The sequence below is a fragment of the Penicillium mononematosum genome (genome assembly GCF_028829835.1).
Source record: "Penicillium mononematosum strain IBT 11891 chromosome Unknown utg000003l:1.0-8172316.0:1.0-8177699.0, whole genome shotgun sequence".
Classification (NCBI taxonomy): Eukaryota; Fungi; Ascomycota; class Eurotiomycetes; order Eurotiales; family Aspergillaceae; genus Penicillium; species Penicillium mononematosum.
Window position 1 is genome coordinate 7,461,452 of NW_026643273.1, and position 22,660 is coordinate 7,484,111.

At 49.9% G+C, this 22,660-nt stretch overlaps 7 protein-coding genes across 7 annotated transcripts; 4 read left to right on the plus strand and 3 right to left on the minus strand.

Annotated features, from left to right (window-relative positions):
• Nucleotides 1–1,088: 1,088 nt before the first annotated feature.
• chsF (chitin synthase CHS3) lies at nucleotides 1,089–4,804 on the plus strand (the record flags this gene model as incomplete). The annotated part of the gene is made up of 3 exons (XM_057294624.1): nucleotides 1,089–3,805; nucleotides 3,860–4,665; nucleotides 4,719–4,804. The coding sequence occupies 3 exons, from the start codon at nucleotides 1,089–1,091 to the stop codon at nucleotides 4,802–4,804; spliced, it is 3,609 nt and encodes a 1,202-aa protein (XP_057149435.1).
• Nucleotides 4,805–6,064: 1,260 nt separating this feature from the next.
• N7519_007849 (uncharacterized protein) lies at nucleotides 6,065–8,471 on the plus strand (the record flags this gene model as incomplete). Its single annotated transcript, XM_057294625.1, has 3 exons — nucleotides 6,065–6,983; nucleotides 7,031–7,970; nucleotides 8,018–8,471. Coding segments are annotated over 3 exons (2,313 nt in total), but the record flags the coding sequence as incomplete, so codon positions are not given.
• Nucleotides 8,472–9,357: 886 nt separating this feature from the next.
• On the plus strand, nucleotides 9,358–10,196 carry N7519_007850 (uncharacterized protein; the record flags this gene model as incomplete). The annotated part of the gene is made up of 2 exons (XM_057294626.1): nucleotides 9,358–10,008; nucleotides 10,065–10,196. 2 exons carry the CDS (start codon nucleotides 9,358–9,360, stop codon nucleotides 10,194–10,196), a joined length of 783 nt encoding a protein of 260 aa, XP_057149437.1.
• Nucleotides 10,197–10,612: 416 nt separating this feature from the next.
• Nucleotides 10,613–12,279, minus strand: N7519_007851 (cytochrome P450; the record flags this gene model as incomplete). Its single annotated transcript, XM_057294627.1, has 4 exons — nucleotides 10,613–10,766; nucleotides 10,824–10,987; nucleotides 11,043–12,161; nucleotides 12,217–12,279. 4 exons carry the CDS (start codon nucleotides 12,277–12,279, stop codon nucleotides 10,613–10,615), a joined length of 1,500 nt encoding a protein of 499 aa, XP_057149438.1.
• Nucleotides 12,280–13,543: 1,264 nt separating this feature from the next.
• N7519_007852 (uncharacterized protein) lies at nucleotides 13,544–14,580 on the plus strand (the record flags this gene model as incomplete). The annotated part of the gene is made up of 3 exons (XM_057294628.1): nucleotides 13,544–13,778; nucleotides 13,855–14,052; nucleotides 14,108–14,580. The coding sequence occupies 3 exons, from the start codon at nucleotides 13,544–13,546 to the stop codon at nucleotides 14,578–14,580; spliced, it is 906 nt and encodes a 301-aa protein (XP_057149439.1).
• Nucleotides 14,581–15,984: 1,404 nt separating this feature from the next.
• Nucleotides 15,985–20,014, minus strand: N7519_007853 (class I myosin myoA; the record flags this gene model as incomplete). The annotated part of the gene is made up of 7 exons (XM_057294629.1): nucleotides 15,985–16,403; nucleotides 16,454–16,768; nucleotides 16,822–17,944; nucleotides 18,009–19,537; nucleotides 19,592–19,637; nucleotides 19,712–19,948; nucleotides 20,012–20,014. 7 exons carry the CDS (start codon nucleotides 20,012–20,014, stop codon nucleotides 15,985–15,987), a joined length of 3,672 nt encoding a protein of 1,223 aa, XP_057149440.1.
• Nucleotides 20,015–21,192: 1,178 nt separating this feature from the next.
• Nucleotides 21,193–22,337, minus strand: N7519_007854 (uncharacterized protein; the record flags this gene model as incomplete). The annotated part of the gene is made up of 4 exons (XM_057294630.1): nucleotides 21,193–21,465; nucleotides 21,529–21,926; nucleotides 21,979–22,011; nucleotides 22,064–22,337. 4 exons carry the CDS (start codon nucleotides 22,335–22,337, stop codon nucleotides 21,193–21,195), a joined length of 978 nt encoding a protein of 325 aa, XP_057149441.1.
• Between the last annotated feature and the right edge of the window lie 323 nt (nucleotides 22,338–22,660).

Genomic DNA, 22,660 nt, shown 5'->3' on the forward strand with positions numbered 1-22,660 from the left:
TGTGTCGAGTGCTATTGCACATAACACCTTCTGCTGGGTAGAATATAGACCGGTAGTACAATCCTGAGTGTCTTGTCAAGGGTCTATACATATATTGCATTACCGATTATTATGCTCTTGAGTCTAGATCACTCGAAAGCGGTTACTATTTGATAGGTGATAGGGGATCCATGGATGGATTAAGGATGAAGCTTAATCTTTTTTCGTTATTCAAAGTTCTCTTGTTTACTAATCTAAATCGGAGATTGTGCAACAAAGTGGCAATTGGCCCTTTAGCGTGGCAGTTAGCCCACCTTGACCAAGACTAAACTAAGTAGGAGACTAAGCATAAACTGTCTTGGCTCGAAATAGAAAGGACCCCGTGATCAGAAAGGAAATGCCTCGACTCCGTAGGGCCTGAGCAGTTCCTCGGCTGTTGTTTCCATTTCTTATTTTATCTCATTTTATTCATGGGAACCATGGAAGATACTTGGTTAACCCGTGGAAATGAGATGTGATTTAATTAATCTGATTGGGTGGTATTGCCCCTAGCGACAAATAGATTATTTATTTTGTTTTAATATGGCAAAACAAGCCTAACCTCTCCTAGGTCAGAGTCCCGTGTAGGGTCTTTGTCTCAGAATTTCCCTTTTCCCTTTAAACACATTGCTACTTATTATTACTACACAGAGTACATTCGCTCTTCTCTGTGTTTTAGACCTTTCGATTTCTTGCATAGGTGGGGACTTTGTTTATTCTCCACCTCGTTGCACAGGCCGACCGTACCACTTTCGTTGAGAGCTCTCCCCAATTTGCAACTCTAGTTGCTGGATATAGAGAAAGAGATTTGACAAATATTTGACAAATATTTGACATATTTGAAACGGAAACACGAACCATAAGGTCGCATTATCGAGGACCGGGCGCATTTGACATGTTTCAGTCGGCACACGACAGATCCATATCGTGAACAGTCTACTCCACACAACCTGCTGCTGATGAGCGGCAAATAATCAAAGTGAGTGCGCCGACTGGAAATTCAGATCCAACAAGCAAGCAACCTCCGAAAGTCTAGATGGACTGACATCAGGGACCTTCATAGGAGCGATATGTCTTTGCCGCAGAGGCCAGGCAAGCCCTCGCCCCGGCGTGAAGAAGCCCGCGCATTTCGCGAACCCTCTCAGCGCCGTCGACGGGATACCGAGTCGGGCACTTACAGCGACGACCCCACTTCCACCTCCCACCGACACCGCCGCCGACATTCCAGCCATCGAAGAGCAATGGACACAGACGAAGAGCGCATGGATCGGGGCGGCGAGGTGAGACACAAAAAGCGCATGGTCAAACCAGAGCGCAGGAAAGATGACCGTGACCAACCCAATTATCACTACCGTCAGCGATCAAACCACATGCCCACTTTCCCCTCGTCGACGGGAAACGATCCGTTATTGGACAACAGAGATGCCGAGGCGGAGACCAACAGCTCGCGCAGCATGGATAAGAGCAAGGATGGTCTATACGGTGCGCGGGGTAACGTCAACAAGCCCATGGAGCGGGTTCCTAGCAGACATCGTTCGAAGAAGAAGAAGAGAGGCTCGCGGAGGTCATCGAAGGGAGCTGCGGATGAACATAGACGCCAGAAGGCTATCCAGCAAAGTGGCCCGCCCGAGTTGTGGCCGACATATTGTGCAGTGCTCACATTCTTCATTCCGGACTTTGTGCTGAAATGCTTCGGTATGCCACAGAAAGAGCAGCGCAGTGCTTGGCGGGAGAAGATCGGCCTTATCAGCATCATTCTGATGATCGGCGCTTTTGTCGGTTTCCTGACTTTCGGTTTCACAGCTACGGTTTGTGGCTCGCCCCCGGTTCGGTTGAAGGTTAACGAAGTCAATTCCAACTACATGATCTTCCACGGAAAGGCATATGACTTGGCTGGTTCGAAACACCCCGCTGTCGCTGGTATCCCAGGTGATTCAAATGTTATCTATGACTTGCCACACAAGTATGGTGGACAGGATGGTAGCTTCTTCTTCCAGCAGGTCAACGGCGCGTGCAAAGGACTGATCACTGCTCAACCTGATGGGGATATTCCAACAAACTCCGCTGGAGATATGGGATGGTACTTTCCGTGTGCGCCCTTCAACCAGGATGGTTCATCCTCGCCGAATTTGACCGTTGAACATTACACGGGCTGGGCTTGCCATACTAGCAAGGCAGCCCGTGAACCTTTCTACTCGCTGAACAGTGATGGGGATGTGTACTACACATGGGAGGATACGAAGAACAAGAGTCGAAATCTGGCGATATACTCCGGAAACGTGCTAGACCTCGACCTTCTCGCCTGGTTCGACCGCAGCCAGGTTTCCTACCCCGAAAAGTTCGACGAGCTCCGCACGAACCCTCATGTCCGAGGTGTCGATCTTACCTACTACCTGCAAAGCGGCGAGGAGAAGAAGATTGGCAAGTGCTTGGCGCAGATTATCAAAGTTGGCAGTATTGATACCGATACCGTTGGCTGTATCGCATCGAAAGTGGTGCTCTACGTGTCCCTGATCTTCATTCTGTCCATCGTGGGTGTCAAGTTCGGTTTCGCCCTGCTCTTCCAATGGTTCCTGGCACCCCGGTTTGCCGCGCAAAGCACGAGTATGGCCTCCGACGCCAGAACTCGCAATCAGCAGATTGAAGACTGGTCCAACGACATCTATCGGCCCGCTCCACGAATGGCCGAACCCATCATTCCGGATCGCATCAGCAAACGTGCCAGTTTCCTCCCGACCACTTCCCGCTTCTCGAGCCCGTACAATGTCAACAGCAGCACCGGTAGCAAGCAAAAGCCGATGTATGTGACGATGGCTAGCCAGAACTCGACTTCTCGACTCATGCCCAGCTCCACCCCCGGTACTATGTACAAGCTGAGCCACAGCGGTAGTGGAGGTACTCTGAGCGCCGACAACTCTCGGCATAATCCTGCTGCCAGTCGGACTAGCTTGGTTCCTACCAGTCAGGGTCAGCAAGATCCGGGTTACGCCACACTATCGACGGATCACGAGGGTTTGGGTCCTGCTGGTTTCATTCACGAGGCTGTCGTTCCTCAGCCTCCACCTGAATGGCAGCCCTTCGGCTACCCTTTGGCTCATAGTCTTTGTCTGATTACTTGCTACTCTGAAGGTGAAGAGGGTATTAGGTCGACTCTGGATTCTATTGCCATGACCGACTATCCGAACAGCCACAAAACGATCTTGGTCATCTGTGATGGTATTATCAAGGGTAAAGGGGAGGAATTCTCCACCCCTGATATTGTATTGGGTATGCTCAAGGACCCCGTTGTTCCCAAGGACGAGGTCGAGCCCTACTCCTACGTGGCTGTGGCTACTGGCTCCAAGCGACACAACATGGCCAAGGTCTACACTGGGTTCTATGACTACGGTGATACTTCGATCATCCCGGTAGAGAAGCAGCAACGTGTTCCCATGATGGTGATTGTCAAGTGCGGAACTCCCCAGGAGTCGACCCAGTCAAAGCCTGGTAACCGAGGCAAGCGAGACAGTCAGATCATTCTCATGTCTTTCCTCCAGAAGGTTATGTTCGACGAGCGCATGACAGAACTCGAATTCGAGATGTTCAATGGCATGTGGAATGTCACAGGCATCGCGCCGGACTTCTACGAGGTTGTTCTCATGGTTGACGCCGATACAAAGGTGTTCCCAGACAGCTTGACCCACATGATCTCGGCCATGGTGAAGGACCCAGAAATCATGGGTCTTTGTGGAGAAACCAAGATCGCCAACAAAACAGACAGCTGGGTAACAATGATCCAGGTCTTTGAGTAGGTCTTCCATCGTATTATGGTGCAATTAGCACAGTAACTAATGCTCGATAGATACTTCATCTCTCACCACCAAGCGAAATCATTCGAATCCGTCTTCGGTGGTGTGACCTGTCTCCCCGGATGCTTCACCATGTACCGAATCAAAGCCCCGAAGGGTGGCCAGAACTACTGGGTGCCCATTCTCGCAAACCCAGACATTGTCGAACACTACTCGGAAAACGTCGTCGACACCCTCCACAAGAAGAACCTACTCCTTCTCGGCGAAGATCGCTACCTAACCACCCTGATGCTCAAGACTTTCCCGAAACGCAAGCAGATCTTCGTCCCGCAAGCCGTCTGCAAAACCGTCGTTCCGGATGCATTCCTAGTCCTGCTCTCCCAACGTCGTCGCTGGATCAACAGTACCGTCCACAATCTATTCGAGCTCGTCCTCGTCCGCGACCTTTGCGGAACCTTCTGCTTCAGCATGCAGTTCGTTATTTTCATCGAGCTTGTCGGAACCCTCGTCCTGCCAGCCGCCATCTCCTTCACCATCTACGTCGTCGTCGTCTCCATCGTCAAGAAACCCGTCCAGGTCATCCCGCTGGTTCTGCTCGCCCTGGTCTTGGGTCTGCCGGGTGTTTTGATCGTCGTCACTGCACACAGACTCGTCTACGTGCTCTGGATGTTGATTTACCTCATTTCGCTTCCGATCTGGAACTTCGTTCTGCCCATGTATGCGTTCTGGAAGTTCGATGACTTCAGTTGGGGTGATACCCGTAAAACGGCGGGCGAGAAAGATAAGGGACACGGCGATGCCGAGGGTGAGTTTGATAGTACGAAGATCACGATGAAGAGGTGGCGTGATTTTGAAAAAGGTATGTTTCTCTTCTTGAATTCGATTGATAAATGTGTTCTAATATTTCTGTAGAACGCCGCCTACGCAGTGCCTGGTCACAGCCGCATGCTTCGACGGATCCTTATCCATCACAGTATGAGACGTATTCACATTATTAATGAAAGCGATAGCGCTTGTTCTTTTTTGTTTTTATTCTTCTTTATCGATGTTTCCGGATGCACATGATTTATTGTACCATTTACATACTGGCGTTCAGACATTCTTATAATATAGTTCAGAGCGGGCGTTGCACGACTGACGAGTTGATTATTTTCACGAGTGCTGATATCTTGATTTATTCTTGTTTTTACTTTTCTTTTCTTTCTATTTCAAGCATTTACTGTCTTCTACATCGATTGGACTTTTGCCCTTGTTGATAAATAAATCGCCATATTAATCCACATAGCGTAATTGCAATAGCGTCATGAACCCTGTAAACCGACATGAACTATCAAATTGGGACTTTTCACAGGTCACTTCAGCCCAAGCTGTGCCCAACAGGATCAAAGCGCAAGTCACCGGGCTTGTCCGGGATCTGCATGATATACTTGCATTATTTTCGTACATATGCGAGGCTCCAATGTATGAGATGGCTTTAGAATTTGGTTTGCTAATCCTTGAATATCTGATCTTCCAAATAAAATGGATAAAGTGGATGAATGTTAGGCTGAGTCCTTGCATTCTATATGCGATGTATCATCTTTTGCTACATCATTGCTTTTTTTATCTCCCCCCGAGATAAAGTGGAGAATGTCAACCCTCACGTTCCTCCCCACGTTCCCATCTGGCTGCATGAGACTGTTAATATCCCTTTCTTCCATTTCGGATTCCTTGCATCTGCTCCCGGAGAAGTCTACTGTTTCCTCTTCCCTTTGAATCAGCCCACTGTTATCGGTGTTTCATATCCCACTAGCTCAGTCATACATTATAAGATTCTGGATTTTTAACCTCTTGCCATCTTTTCCTACTCGGCTTCGTCTTAAACAACTCCCCTCGGTTGGACTCGGAATTTCCGTCTCGTCCGCTTTCCGCTCTCCGCCTTTTCCCTCTAAACCACGAGGGCTTGGAAAACAACGCCACTGCAGTGTGGGGTTGAACTCTCCGACACCGATCGCTGCAAAAGAATCCTGGAAATTATTCCTGTGGGTAAGCTGGTTCTGGCTTCCTGATTACTGGACTGTTTTCCTCCGTGCGACCGCCACCTGTCATCCCTGCCCGTTTGACCCTTTTGGGACGTGATCATCCGTCCCGCCTTCCAAGGTTGCTGCACGGTGCCTCGAATAGGCAACCAACACTGAGACTCTGCATTCGAGGTCCAACTTATCAGTTTTCGAGTCGGATGTCCATGGCGGGCGATGCTCGATTCCAGCAACTGTAGCTCCGCGAATAACCCCTCCGACTATCCCGCCCGCTCGCAAGATCCCGCATCGCGCCATGTGTCATGTGATATCGACGACCCTCCAGTTCCCCGAGTCATGAATCCTCCTCCACATTCTAGTAATGGGCCGTCTGGTCGGGAAGACGATGCGACGGCCTTGAACTCGACTCTCGATTCGGATCTATCTTCTACCGATCGATTTGCTTCGCCGACGAATATGACTTCCGAGATCGATCGGCGTTTACATGACGTGGGCGTTGCAGCTCTGGCTGCTGTGTCCCAGTACCCACGTGCGGTGGATAATGCGCACGGTGACTCTTTTATGGTGTCGGAAGTCGTCAACGCTGTTACGAGTGCTGGCAGTCCTCCGGATTATCGGAATTTGGACTCGGGGGTTTCTTTGCTGCCGGGGCACCGGAGCCGTTTTCAACAATCTGGAATGGGAGGTACCCCTTCAGCTGGACCGGAGTTTGTCTTTGGCTCGAACCCGAGTGGCGACGTCGATATGGAAACTATTGTCCGGGACTTGCTTCACCGCACTGGCGGCCGGCAAAATATCGCCATCGCCCCAGACAGTGACATCGAGGAGGCTCAGAAGGACATGGTTATGGATTACGAGTCTGCTACCATGGAAGATAAGCTGTCGCCGTCGTCGACGTCTGATGATGAGCTTGAAGACTTTCTCCGGTTCTATCCGGACGAAGAGGAGTATTATTACCAGCGCAAGGAACGCCCGACGCAGGAAGCCGAAATGCCGGACTGCGACCTGGATGATTTTTATAACAGTATAAGTTACGACGATATCGATATGGATCTGCCCCAGACTATTGGTTTGTCTATTACTGAACCTTTGGGAAACTATACTGAGGATCAAATGGACTTCGGTGGGCCACATCCTGCATCTATAATCCACACATCCAGTAAGGCGCTATGACTTCGAGATAAGAGCCTAGCTAATTGCCTCTAGCATACGAGCGGAACCTCACTATCGATGAATTCATCCAGCGCTGGATGGTGTCAATAAACGTCATTCCCCAGGGCTTCCATTCTGAAAGTCGAATTCCACCACAGCTCCGCCCACTCTCAAAGATGATTAGCTGGAAACCGCCACTGGAGGTTGTTCGGCCGTCTGGATGGAGACGCGATTTTTATGATCTGCAGCAGATCCCATGGACAGAAACCTTGCGAGTGACGCGGTCAGATGCACGAGCTGTCCGGGACGCCTGGTATACCTCGTATCACAACTTGGATTACTCGCACCTCAGTCATGCCAAGCGCCTTCCACAACAAGAAAGCTTTTTCCGCGAGAGTTCCATGCACACTTCACACAAGGCATCTATCGAGCACTTCCAGCTTCGAAATCTGATGTCGACCCCTGCATCCAACACCGTACATTTCGCCTCCCGCTCGAAAGTGTTTTCGTGGACTCCAAACACTGGCGACGCACGGTGTATAATCGACATGAGCCAGCCAGACCCAGAATCAGGCTTCCTCGGACCGGTCAAAATCTCCACTATGAAAACAGCACACGGCCTCACAATCGCAGGCGGCTTCTGCGGCGAATACGCACTACGCAGCACCAGCGGATCCGAACCCGGCATAAAGGGTCTAGTAACACCGGACTTCAACGACGGCATAACCAACCACGTCGACATAATCCCCAACCGCACCGGGCCCTCCCCAACCGGCGTCTTCGCCTCCAATGACAAACACCTCCGCATCCTCGACACAGAAACCAACATCTTCACCTCCGACCAAGAACTCTCCCAACCAATCAACTGCACCGCCACCTCCCCCGATAGCCGTCTACGCGTGGTAATCGGCGACTCACCAGACGCATGGGTCATCGAATCCGACACAGGCCGACCAGTGCACCCACTCCGCGGCCACCGCGACTTCGGCTTCGCGTGCGCCTGGTCCCCAGACATGCGCCACATAGCAACCTCCAACCAAGACAAAACCGTCATCATCTGGGACGCGCGCACCTGGCGTCCGCTCGAAACCATCGACTCGGACGTCGCGGGCTACCGATCGCTACGCTTTTCCCCGTTGGCGGCGGCCCACGCACTCTCCTCTGCACTGAGCCCGCGGATCGGATTTCTATTGTCGATGCACAGCTCTTCCGCTCGCGACAGGTGCATGATTTCTTTGGTGAAATCGGTGGCGCGGATTACGCGCCTGACGGGGCGGAGATCTGGGTTGCTAATACGGATCGCCATTTCGGTGGGTTCATGCAGTATGAGCGGAGGCAGTGGGGGCAGCGGGTTGGGTTGACGGATTTGCCGTGTGAGTGGGTTACGGAGGAGGAGTTGGGGGTGGATTCTAGGTGTGTTTTGAGTAAGAGGGAGAGGGGGTTGAGGTTTTTGAGGAATTTGTCGGATGAGGAGCATGATGCGTTGATTCTTTGATTTGTCGATTTGGTGGGATATCCGTCTTGTCTTTTGGTTCTGTCTTTTTCTGCTTTTCTCTTTTTATTTACGGGTTCGTATTCTTTGCGCCTTTTCATCTGCATCTGATACCCTGGGCTACGGCGTTACAGGTTCTTTGTATTCATTTCTTTTGTTTTTAGAGTTTCATGATGGACAAATCGCCCTATATGTTGTTGGTTTTCTCAACAAAGTGTTATACCCAGCTTTCCTCAACATGACAGTGCAGATATCCTTCTGATCCAACCCGACTCCGTTAGTCGGGCCGAATGCTAAAGATCGAGTCACATGATTGCAGAGCTTGGGTTAACATATAATTCGGTCATCTTCTTCGGACTAACTGGGCACCTGCATGGATGCCCATTCTATTTTGTACAGCCTATGATGTAGTAGTAAAGGAAACCGTGCTTCTACAACCATTTCCTGCATTTTTATTATTAGATCATTCTGCTCCATCATGCACCGTTCATCTGTTAGCAAAAAGATGAGCTCACATCCTAGTTCTTCCAGATAAACTCCGAACTATCGCCTAAGCCACACCAAACGCAGAAAACAAGCCACAGTCAATAGTCAACCTCTCAAACCAACCAATCAAAAGGCCCGCTCATAACTGATTGGCCACCTCAGCCACCTCAGCCACGATCCACCCCATCCGATCGAACAGCGAATCGCCCAAAACGGGATATGATCAACAAAAAAAGCCCCGCAACCCCTCCTCGTCTAACCCGAGCTGAAGCTCTTCCATTCCATTCTGTTCTCCTGGTCCTCCTATTAAATTCATAGCACATCCCCATTCCCATATTCTTCTCAAACCACCTTATCCCCATCTCACTCTTACTCCCCTACCTCCTCCATCCCCAATCCAACCATGTCTTACAGCGATAACCAATACGGCGGCGGCGGCGCCAGCAACAGCTACTACAACAACAACGAGGATTTCTCCGGCCGTAACAACAACAACTCCTACGGTGGATCGGGCGGCGGCTACGGCTCCAACGAGGGCTACGGCAACCAGAACCAAGGCTACGGCAACAACAACAACAGCTCCTACGGTGGATCCGGCGGTGGCTACGGCTCCAACGAGGGCAACTACGGCCGTCAGGAATCCCACGGAAGCTACGGCAACAACTCCTCCAACCACCACTCCAACTACAACGACGACAACGACTTCAGCGGCGCCGCCATGCACGCACAGGAACACCACAGCAACGAAGATACGTCCCTCTTCAGCAGTGCTCTGAACTTCCTGAAAGACCGCAAGAACGACGACAACGACGTCGACGAGGAAAAGGCGGCTCATGCCCACCAGGCCATGTACGGCTCTGGCTCGTCGAACCAGCAGCATGATTCCAACACTGTTGGTGCTGGCGCTGCTATGCAGGCTTTGAAGATGTTTGCTGGTGGCAATGAGAGCAGCGGTAGCAGTGGTGGTGGTATGGATAAGAATAAGCTTATTGGGCTTGCTATGGCTCAGGCTGGGAAGCTGTGGGATGAGAAGAATGGTTCTGGGGGTAATGTGGTATGTTTCTCTTGTTCTTTTGACTGGGGATGATGAGGTGCTAATTTTGTTTATAGTCTGGTGATAAGCAGTCGGCTGTTAACTCGGCTGCTGAGATGGCTCTTAAGATGTACATGAAGAACCAGATGTCCGGTGGTGGGTCTTCTGGTGGTGGTGGGCTTATGAGTCTTGCTAGCAAGTTCCTGTAAATGTTTAGTCGTTGCATGTGCCAGATATGTCTGGCATTTCTCTTTCCATTTTAGTGCGCTAGTCGCTTTTTGAGGAACATACAATCCATGGAATCAACGAAGTAAAGATAACACATACCGTCTAGACTGAATGTAACTGTATATAGCAGTCCGGTTTACCTGGGATGTACACCTGGCTGGCACCTTCGGAACGGCGCTGTTAGAGTTGCCGCAGAAGCCCTCCCAGAATATCACTTTAGATCTCATGGCAACCAATACATTGGGGAGCAATTATGGGAAGATGAATTGTGCGTAGGCTAAGTTGACTGATGCTATTTCTGGATGCGAAGAATGATATCTTCTTAGTAATGTTTCCTTCTAACTAAGGATATAAAGTCAGACAGTCCAATTCCAAGGCCCTTCTGAGCCATGTCTCTTCATTTTCTGGGCTTCAACTGGACCATTAAATCCTTCTTCTCCCACAAGAAGAATGTTTTCTGCTTTCCCCAACCGACAGACTCAGGGTGAAGAGAAATCTCAAAGTTATACAGCACCTTGGCCAGAATGAGACGCATTTCGTGGTATGCCAGACTATTCGATCATTAGCTACCTTCGAACCACGATTCAGAGAGCTGGACGAGTACACACTTCTTGCCAATACAGTTGCGAGGGCCGAATGAGAATGGTTGGAACGCAGCCTTATTATCCGAGGCAAACTCATCGCCAATCCAACGCTCAGGAATGAACTGATCTGGTAGCCTAAAGTTTCGAGCGTTGCGATAGGTAGCCCAGTGATGAACCGACAGCGCAGTCTATTATACCATTCAAATGTTAGAGATAAACCATCGAGGAAACAGAAACACATACTCTTCCTGGGATATGTTCTCCACAGACAAGCAATCCCTCATCCGGAGTGACGCGAGGCAGACCAACTGGAACTGGAGGGTAGATGCGCAATCCTTCCTCAATGCACGCATTCAGATATGTCATATGCTCCAGAGTTCTCATGTCAATATCAGAGTCCTTATCAAATGTCCCGCGGACTTCCTCTACAATGATCTTCATCTTGTCAGGTGCCATTAGAAGGTGATAGAGCAAACCACTTAGCGCAGTTGCAGTGGTCTCGGTACCTGCAACCATGAAAACCTGGGAATTGGCATACATCTCTGTGCGGGTAAGACGGAGGTCCTCCTTCTGACTCATGACAATACCCCAGATATCAGGCTTCTGCAGCGTACGGTTGACGTCCACCCTTTTGTCAACACGCTCCTGAGAGGCCTGGTAATGAGCGACACTTTGTTGCTCCAGCTCCTTCGGAATAAGCCTTTTGGCGATTGGAGCAGTCCAAGGGACGTAGCGAGCCAGTCTGCGCAAGGAGTTCGTTTTTATACTGACGTAAACAGCGGACACCCAACTGGTATTACCAGTTCCAGCTAACAGATTCAGGGAATCACCGAAGGTCAAATCACCCATGATATCGAACGTCGTCAAATTGAACATTCGGACCATATTGACTTTGACCTTCGGGTCCTCCTTGATTGCTTTTTGAAGGTTGTGAACTAAACTGTCCGCATATCCACAGATCAAGGATTGTTGTTCCCGAAGCGCGCGATCTGAAAATGCATGCGAGAAGTTGCGGCGGAAACGGGCGTGATCGGGTCCATTACTTCGGATGATTTCTGGGGATCCGTTGAATGATGGACCGTAGAATCGGGTATCCTTCTCTGTAACTGGTTTTCCTGCTGAAGCATGGCCGTATATTCCCTTCCATGCCTCGCCAGTTGCATAGCTCAGCTCGTCTGGAGCCACACGGACTATATCGCCGTGTTTTGCGTGCAGTCCACTAACCCATACTACTAGGTCACCTTTGAAGGTATGATAGAGTTGAGGGATGCGTGATGTAGCTGCAAGTTTTGGTCCGGGGTATTTGCCAAGAGGGTTGATGAAGACTTGGTAGTAGAACTGTGAGACAAATACCAGTAGGATCTAATCAGAGCTCGTTAGCATGACTGGTTTAGTAGAAGGGGAGTAGCAAGTGTACTGAAGTGGCGAGGGTCGACAAGTAGTGTTCGTGAATCAAACTTGAAGCGGATTGAAGGAGCATCTTGGATTACGAGAATGTTCTTCTGGGTCAGAGGGAATTGGGATGGCAGGAACGCAAGAAAGACTTGGGAGATTATATACTAACACCTTGAGCTTGGTACTATGTATTTTCATCCTGGATTGTGCAGGCCTTTTCCTGCATAGTTATGATCGTGCTAATATTTGATACCTAGCTCGGTTTGGGCTTGCAAGGATGTATGCCGGAGTTCCAACACACTATGAGCGATAAATGCACAGTCAAGACCCATTGTAACTGATCGACGTGTTGCTGCAAGATCTAGGCATGTTGGCGGTTGAGACGGGAGTGCTTTATGCCACCAAAACTGGGGATAAGCTCAATGCATAACTCGCGCCCCCCGAGGATATTCCGTATGTCTTCCTAAAATTGTTATCTTATCCCATACTAATGCAACTGGCTATCAATTGAAGCTTTAATTGTTTGCGGGTAAAGGGTTTAAGCTTAGTGTTTATTAGCTATCCGTACCATATTTCCTTTGCCGGGGCTTTCTTATCTTAGCTGCCGCTTTTATGAGGGCGCCCAGAGTCAGGCTCACTGAGTATATTTGCAACCTACGGCTCCTATAAAAATTAGGGCCCTGGGAGAGATACATTATGGATGATGATTTTAGTCGAATTAATTTAGTGACGTTTCTGGTTGACAGTTAGATTCAATAGGCTGGGTTGGGTAACCGGCTTACCGACTAAAGTTGGGGTGTTCTTAATCAACCTCTATACGAGTAAGGATATAATGCCACATTAACTGAATCCCGGTGACTTCCAATTTCTGTATCTCTTCATGATATCCTGTTTGTTGTTGGAAACCTAAATCATAGACCATGAAATATGATAACCATGGAATGGCAAAGGATGTTCGTATTTCCTCGGATATTTTATCTTTCCACTTGCTACCTTAATATATTTTTGCTTTTAGGAACGGATATGACGACAACTGAGCAGATGACATACATAGCTATCGTGACTTTCGCCCAATCACTGAACCGGTCTTGCACGTCATAAGAATGGAAAGCAGATTGAGTGGCCAATGCCTGTATTGGCTTTTTTTTACAATCATATGACTTCCTCATTATGGCGTTACTAGGTATCAAGTAAAGTCTAATCTAGTACGAGCCTAATTGGGGCAAAACATGGTCTAGAGATATATAAGCCTGCTGTTACTGGACTTCCCTTCCAAGAGGAAACAACTCGAATGATACTATCTTATTCCAAATCACCTTCTAGCTTTTTACTACAACCCAACACCTACTATGTCGAGGTTCGTACACAAGGTCAAGGATGCAATGGCTGGTCATGAAAAGGAGGCACCTGGAGCCCGCGGCAACCGACCTCCTCAAGAAGATACCCGGACCGCAGGATCGAATCCGGATCAGTACAATTCTTCTAGTATGAACCCATCTTCTGGCATGGGCTCTAAAGATTCTTACGGCTCTGGCCCTCGCTCTCGGGATGAGCCTGGTACCTCTCGGGACTCCAAGTTCACTGGTTAGTCTCCTAGCACATTTGTTCTTTCTACTTTTTCTTCCTTGGTCTATGATCTATATGCTGATTGGATGTATAGACACCCACGGTGCATCTGACCCAGCCAGTACTGGGATGGGAAATAGGGGCGGCCGTTCTGACCCCGACACCTATGGATCAACAGAAATGGGCGGAGATAGTTCAACAGGGGCTAGCGCTGGCTCAAGCGGCATGAATTCCGGTCCTCATGACTCGAAATTGGCGAATAAGATGGATCCTCGTGTCGATAGTGACATGGGTAAGCTAAGCTAAATTCCCCTGCAGCAAGAAAGCCAGGCTAAGACTATATACAGACAACCGCGCTCAATCCTCTGGAGCTACCAACCCTCAAATGTCCAGCAATGCCCCTGGCAATATAGCCCACGCACAGCCTCGCACTCAAGGTGTCGACAATCATGTATCCAGCGAAGATGATTATAACAAATCGACACAGGAGAAAAACTCGCAGTCCCGCCCCTCCGACAAAAACTCTCAGGGTCACTGGGCTAGCGAGGAAAGCCACGAAACCTCTACGCAAGAGCACAAATCCCACTCTGCTACCAGCCACGCCATGCCGTGCCAGACGAATTTGCAAGACGAGCCAGGCTTTGATAACCGTGCTGCTGAGCCTAAGTTTGGCGGTAACGCAGCTGGTGGTAGTAGCAGCACCGCAGGGGTCAGGGAGACAACTGGTAGTCAAAACCCTGACCCCCTGAACAAACTTGATCCTAGAGACACCCGATCGAAGGAGAACCCTAGTTATGCTGATCAGCGGAGTGGATACTAGGCTAACTTTTGTTCATTTTGATTAAATAGTTTCTCGTTGTATGTTTTGTTTTCTGTACGATCACCACTACGAGAATGAATGGCACTGAATAGTCTGTTTACTTTGTGACTCCAGAACGATGACCGTTAGGAGAAAGTACACGCGGAAGCGTGGCCGTTAACGCCTCGACGGACTTTGACGACTCAATATGGCGTTGAAGTCTTATGTCAATGGGAAATTTCAAGTAGTAGTTCTACTCAGTGAGCAAAAAGCTGCAAGGTCAGGGCACTAAAACGGAAATGGAAAGCCAAGAATTGGCATAAATCAAGTACGTAAGGAGTGATCAATACCAACAAGATTTGATTAGACAGCGGGCTAGCCTTTACTCGTCTAAGAGTACCTAATCACGGTTTTTATTGGAAGGAAACTAGGTACCTGTTGCGGTTGGCTCAGTGGGTTCGGTGGGCTTGCAAAGAGGTTCCCCATTGACACCATTGGCTGACAGATCGAGTCATATACTCCGCAACCAGCTCGGCTCTCTCTAGAAGTCTGTCCGCGACGGGAGCCCACTTGCCTTGCTATATAAGTAAATTTGTTTAGCATTACTCGAAAAGAAACTAGACGTCGGGAACCTACCTTTATATGCCAACCATGCTCTACTAGAGTAAAGTCTACCGGCAGTTCCTCGAACTCGGCCTTGATATCAAGTAGATCTCTGCCAGTGTCACAGATTAGATTGCTTGCTTCTTGCAGCTCTGGCCAGGCGATAACCTGTAGGCTTTTGTCCAGCGATGGGAATGCTAATAGTGCGGTCTGGATTGTACGTCATAGTGGTGATGATAGGATCAGTTCTATATTTTCCGATACAGCGAGCCTGGTACTCAAGGCCCGGGCTTGCTCTTCTCTCCCAGGGGTGTCAGTTCGGGGTCGGGTAAATGGTGGTTTGCGTGGCTGAGGTTGTGGACGCCTTGCGCGTGGCGCACGCAGTGAATTATTGGTGACATGCAATCCGAATAGCTTTCCCTGGGTATGAGAGGGTGGTCGGACTGCAGTTAAGCATTTCAGGGAAGAATCAGATAGACAGGCACAAAGCAAAGCGGGGTTTTCTAACAGGGGTAGTCGCGCTAGCCTACTATAACTACATGCGCTCCGTATATGTACGTGTATGAAACTAAGTGGTAGTTTAGATTGATCAGCATCCAGAATGACATGACAACCTTCCGTATGATTTTGATTCGCGCGAAACGGTATATATTGAACTCGTCTCTACTGCACAATGTAATGACAAGGGGAGAAAAAACAATGACTCGCTGACCTGCACATGCACATGCCACGGGCCCTTAACGAAAACAAACGCAAAAGGTCAACGCTAAGCGCAGAAATGTCCAACACCGCGACCGACCATAAACAATACGCATCTCTACTCTACCACTCGTCGTCGTCATCGTGCTTGCCCTGCATCGCGCTTTGTCTTGCACGCAGTGCCTCGGCCAAACCACCTGCCAGACTAGCGTTCGATGCACTGTTGGGAGTACCGCGGCCGCTGGCGCCTGATGAGTCGCCCGACTGCACGCTCACAGCGCTATCCCTGGGAGCTGGCGGGGGTGCAGGTTTGCGTCCAGCCATGTTGGGACGCTTGGCCGGGGGAGCTGGCGGGGCGGGCTTGGTCTTGGCGGCTGCAGCTGCCCCAACGCCGTTTGGAATAGGGCTGGGGGTTGCGCGCGGCGCCACCGGGGGTGGGGGTGGAACAGGCTTTGGCGCGGGAGCGACAGCTACTTCTTCAAGGTAGGACTCGGGGGTCCATCCTTGTGCTGATGTTGTTGTGTTCTTACATAGCCACCATCCTAGGACAAGTTAGTAAAATGATCAAAATAAGTATGCTGTGGGGACGTACCATTTCCTTCCCTGGATATAATCTCCACAATTTCGCCCTTGACAATGGAAAGCTCATTCGCCCGGTCACTGGTGTAGTCATACTTGACCTTTGCTGCGGGCTTTCTTGAGGCAGCAGGAGGTGCGGCAGGGGGAGGTGGTGGAGGAGCCCTCGTGGAGCCAGAAGATCTCACGGAACTATAGGACTCGTTGCGAGAGTGCATAGCCGCGGCAGCAGCCACAGGCTGAGGCACGATGTGCGACTGGGCAGCAGGTTGCGGTACTGCGGCAGGCTGTGGGGGTAGACCGGGGTAGAGGCTGGGCGGCAGGTACAGGTCTGCGAGCAGCTTGAGACAATTTCGAAGGGCCGCCTGCCGGGGCCACCAGGACGAAGCAGCTTGCCTTTTGTAACCGGGCGAGCAGCAACCGCCTTTGGCCGTGGGGTAGGTTTTGAGACAGAGCTAGGAGGCTCACCAGCACTAGTGTGAATTGTGCTACTCTTGTAGGTGTCGACATTTCCAGCAGCCGGATCTTTGACTGCCTTGACAGTCGCCAGCTTGCCAGGCTTCTTATGGTATTCGATGGTTTCTCCAATCTTCAAAGTCAGAGAGCCACGCAGGATATTGGTGAGATGAGTAAAGAATTCAGTTTTGAAGACACAGTTGATGAGCGGGTCAGGTTCCTGAGCCCCAATAACCAGCGAGAACCAGTCGTCTTTGAGATTCGAAGTGCTGACACTCTTGATGGCTCCAACCGGAATGGTTCGTTCGGCCGAAATAACAAGCTGGTTGTTTTCGATGCTCTGTGCAACAATGTAGACATGACGACTCGTCAAGACAAGAATCCGCGGGACAGGTTTGCTGGAACGACCGAACTTAGACACCAAAAGCTCGGCACGGCAAGAGAAAACAACGTTGTCTGAACCGCTGATGCCTGCACCATTGCGGATCATTTCACCAGGGCCACCGGTATTCCCGACACCAAGATAATCGCCCAGAAAGCGACGAGAGCCGAGAAGACTCATTCTCCGGCGTTCCTTGCGGCCCTGGAGCACTTGGTGTCCCTGATCACGAACCTTGATCAATTCGAGTCCACCGGTCATCCGGCGCCAGAAGCGCTGAATGCGGATGGCGCATTCAATGCGGTATCGGAGATAGTTTCTCCAAGCACGCTGGATACGGATGGCCATATTGTGCCAGTATTTGTCTCGCATAGCTTCTAGTGCGAACAGTGTCTCAGGAGTCTTGACAAAGACCTTCGTAATACCCATCTGGTACTCCTCAGGGGGGATACGGGTATCCTTCAAGATCTGCTTCGCGCCAGATTCCACATCACCGGTCCATGTGTAGTCACCGGCATACGAGGTCTTCGGAGACAAGAGGTAGAATCGCTCGGTGAACTTGTCGAAGGTCTGACGGTAGGCAAAGCCAGCACGTCGAATGCGGACGTTCTCCTGGAGACCCAGGTACTTGATCTGATGCAGGACATTGCCGACGTTGTACTCTTTGGGGGGCTTTGTTATCGTTGGGTTTGATGGTACGAATGTAAGATGGTTGCGCCTTCATGAGCGTGGCCACAAGGTCATTCGCAGATGCCTTGATCTTATCACCGGCAGTAGGTGGGCGACGCTTGTCATCCTGATTGACCTGGTTGGGGAACAGCGTGTGGACGAACTCGTTGCTGCTAGATTGGGCAAGGTTCAACAAGTCCTTCAACAGCTGATCCTTGTTCTTATCCGTCATTCCCTCCACGGCGTAGCCGACGTCACCCGCGTAGTGCTTGATAATGAACTGACCCTGGCGACCTTCGAAGTTGGGGTTCTGTGACAGGAAGTTGAGCCTACCGACGAAAGTCTGATCGGCCGCGCCTGAATCGGCGTGAGCAGTTGCGCAGGCATCGTTCAAAGCGGCGAAAACACCAGGAGGGCGCTTGTCCTCGATCAACGAGCAAACCACCTTGTTGTCAAAGTACTGAATAGGAGTCCACTTGATCTGCTCGCGGGCATACTCATCTTGTTCTGCCTTGAGAGTCAATTGAATGAAAATCTGCTGCAGCTTCTCGTTGACATAGTTGATACACAGCTGCTCGAAAGAGTTCTTCTCGAAGATTTCAAATCCGTAAATATCCAGGATACCAATGGAATTGGTGATGGAACCTCGAGCAGTCAGTGATTGGTTGACGCGCTCCACAATCCAATCGAACAGATTGAAATAAATTCCCTTGGCCAAAGCGTCCCGAACGGCTGAAGCTTGGACCCTGTTCAGTGGCACTTCATATACGGAACCCCTGCGTCCTCCTCGGGCAGTCTCCATCAGACGAATAGTCAAAGCCTTGTTCACTTGAGCAGAATCGACCTCCAACAGATAGGCGACGAAATCAACAACTGACTGATCGCTAATAGTAGCATTTCCAGAGTCATCCTCGGTGAACTGAACATTGCCAATCCAGAGAATAGCTGCCAGCATGCGGAACACGTTGTCCTGCTCGGGATCGCTCATTCCAATCACCCTCATCGCATCCAGTGTGTCCTTGAACTCGGCTACATCGTCAATGCCCGGCACATCGAAACACTTAGAACGGCTCGTATAGAGGTAGGACTGGGGTTGCTGAAGACCGAAGCTGTCGCGGTACTTCTGTGGAGCACCCTTTGTGAGTTGGTAGAAGATGTGGAAATTTCGCTCGTTCGTAATTTGTCCGACGACTCGTGACTTCTCCAACAGATAGTTCGTAATGTTAGCTCCCACCGGCTCACCGTTGGCATTGAACTCCAACTCTAGGTATTTTCCGAATCGGGACGAGTTGTTGTTGCGCAGCGTCTTCGCATTACCGAATGACTCTAACAACGGGTTCGTGGCCAATACCATGTCCTTCGTCTCCTGAATAGACGAATCACCGCCGCCAGAGACACTGGCAATGTATTGCATGATCCGCTTCGCGGCCTCGGTCTTTCCGGCACCAGACTCTCCGGAAATGATGACACACTGGTTGTCCTTGTAGGATTTCATGTTGTAGTATGCGGACTCGGCGACTCCGAATACGTGGGGAGGGACTTCGAGGCGGTTCTTGCCACGATACGAATCGAGGACAGTATCTGTGTAGATACCCACTATGATGATCGTTAGCAAGCAGGAAAACGAATCCTCTTCGCGGAGTTACTCACAGTCTCGGAAAGGGTTCACTGAGACCAACACATGGCCAATATAAGTCTAGTAATCTCCTGTCAGCCTGTACTCCTGTTCGCGCACAACCCCGCAGTCCGCGTGCGAAAGCGATCCCTTACATAAATCTCGTCATGCTCGAATCGGAGCTTCAGATTGTCGTTGATGGCCTCGTTGGAGATCTTGCTGAGCAGTGTAAGATCTGACACACCGATCTCCTTCTTCTTAGTGCTCTCGAAGGCGGCCTTCCTAACCTGCGGCCTTCCCCCCGCTTGTCGACCATCGCCAACATCTGCGACTGCTTTGGAGCGCCCAAACCGGCTCTTCTTTTCTCCGCCAACGGGGCGTCGTGACTGACCCTATATCGCAATCATTTGGTTAGTTTGGTTCTTATCTGGTCGTTGCGCAAGTAGGCCACCTACCATCTTGTGTCAACCTCTCGGGGATCTCGCGCCCAGGCGACAAATGTGAGATATGACCTGTCAACTGAATAAAATTCTAGTGACAAGTTAAGAGTCAGGAAGTGGAAGTGAATAGGAAAATAGTCTACCTAGAATCAATTCTAGGTAATTGTAAGAAGGAACCCAAGGAAGTGACTCTGGGCGGACTTACGTACAACCAGTCAAACCGAAGCAAACAGCTGCGCCACAAGTCCCTTTTTCTGGTTCCGTTGCTGCCTCAGGGGGCGAAATTTGGTTATCAATTCACCTGACTAAGAATATGATCTGTTAAGACGGCATTCTTATTGCTCGGTTTAATTTTTTGTTCCATGGCAATACTTTTCTTCTAACCTCTTCGGTCAGCCACGCGTCAGGGTTTGTGGCTCGTGCGGTTAAGAATAGATGCACCGACGTCATTGGGCATATCTCATATACTCCTGCCTAACTGCAACTTTCTTTGACCTGACCACAACTTGAAGCGATAGTCTATGGAGGGTACTTGCGATTTGGAATTCCGCTGTTCATTGGTCAACTACATATATATCTCGTTCAAGCCTGCTACCGTAGAAATTGATCGCAGCTTAGTAGTTTCAAGGGCATAGAGTTCGTCCGGTGAGATCTCACGGTCTCCCTGCTTCTTCATGAAGAAATCGGCCGGTGTTATGTGTTATCGTCCTCCGGTGCATCGGCATGTTCAACGCGACGAACCAGAACCGTGGACGGCAAGAACACAGATTGTTTATGAGTAGATGAATGGACTCACTACTGATCCTCTGTTTCACGAACGCAAGGGATATAGTACGAGAGAGGGGAGTAAAGTTTGAGATGATAATAGGACATGTTTATATCCATATTGTTCGTATTAAAACTCACAACAGCAGGATTCAACCCTTTCAGCAACACCCACGAAAAGCAACTGACTAGGTTTTGTGTTCCCCGTGCAGCAGAACAAATATTCAGCGGGGAAAGCACCAGTAAAAGCGATGAAAAGGATATGAAGATACGGATACAGATGGGTGCGGAATCATACATGCTTGATCGAAGAAAATGGTCCACCCCTAATTCATATAACACTGTTGGCTCCATTCAGGTGCAGACCCCTGGGAGGAGGGATATTGCCCACGAAAGACAACAGGTCTTTCGAAATGCACGTGCATGGAGAATCACTTTTTCTGCTGGTCTGAAATTGACTTCTTCTCCTGAGCAGATGACTTCTTTTCCAGGTCCGAAGATGACTTCTTGTCTTGGGCTGGAAATATCATTTTCGGAGGCGCAAATGATGAGAGGGCAGATGCAGGCAATGACTTCTTTTCCAGGTCCGAAGACGACTTCTTCTCCTGGGCTGGAAATGACGTTTTCGGAGCCGCAAAGGATGAGTGGGCAGGTGCAGGCAATTTAGGCCACAACGGTTTATCTCCAGGGGCGTTGACTGGGACCTAATCGTGATATATGAGCAAATGCCCAACGCAAAGCAAGCTTGTCATTCGCATGTAACTCACCGAGTTTGCCCGTGTGACACTTTTCATATAAGCGCTGATGCAATCCAGGAGGTATGATGCGTCAGACACAACAAGGACCGGGGGCGGTTCTGAGAAGCCCAGCGAAAGGCAGTGGTGCAGTGCACCCAGAGACTGCACTGCCTCAGCCTGCTCGTTACCTGACGATCCCGCGTCCATTAGGTACACGATCACCCCCAATGAGTTTTTGTTCGCCTCTGTAAACTTCTGAATTGCAGTTGCGGTCTGATGCCTCGTAGGTACCTTCAGTCGACTAGGAGATAACAAGAGGGCGTTCAGCTTGACGGAGTGCGCCTGGTGAAGGACATCAAACGCTGACACGGTTCGGTTCTGGTATGTAAGCTCGAAGCTAAAGTCGGCATCTCGAGCAGCCCACAGTGCTAGAATGAGAGTTAGCGTTTAGACATTTGTCAGGGAATCAAGGAAACCCACAACTGAAATCAGTTTTCGGGGTCCCGGGCGAAGCTAGAGATAGGGTCAGTCCTAGACGTTGAGTAAATGGATAAGAGTACTATACCTTCTTTCATTGTCTCTAGTGCAGTGAGTGTAGCAGCCAGCCTGGCCCATTCCTCGCGTTTTCGGAGTTCTGGGTTATATTCGCCCCGAAGACCGAGCGTTGGCGGAGGCATGGTCATCGCAGCAGTCGACATGAAGGCAGATTGTTGAATCTCACTATCTGTTGTTTGAGGGGAGAGCGCAGATACGGGGATAAAAGGGACTGTTGAATTGAGCGGGGAGGCAGCGGAGCGAGGAGAGGGAGGCACGTTGTCAGGAGGAGATTGAGCAGACATAGCAAAGAGAGCAAGACTGGAACCCAGCGATTGAGGATGGAAGAGTCAAGCGCAAATAGGCGATGAAAGAGAAGAGAATCAAAGAGAAGAATGAGAAGAGTTGTTGCCTCTATGGACGTGATGTGTGTATGTACATTTCAGGGAAGGAGCGGAGAGAATATCAAGTGACTCCGCCTTGCAACCCCTACTCTCGAAAACAAAACCACTTCTTATATTATTTCCAGTGGTCTTTTCAATGGGGTATCTCGACGGAACGTAAAAACAAATGCACGCCTAACCTTACATTATAGAATATCGCTAGATATTATGCGAATATCAATCAG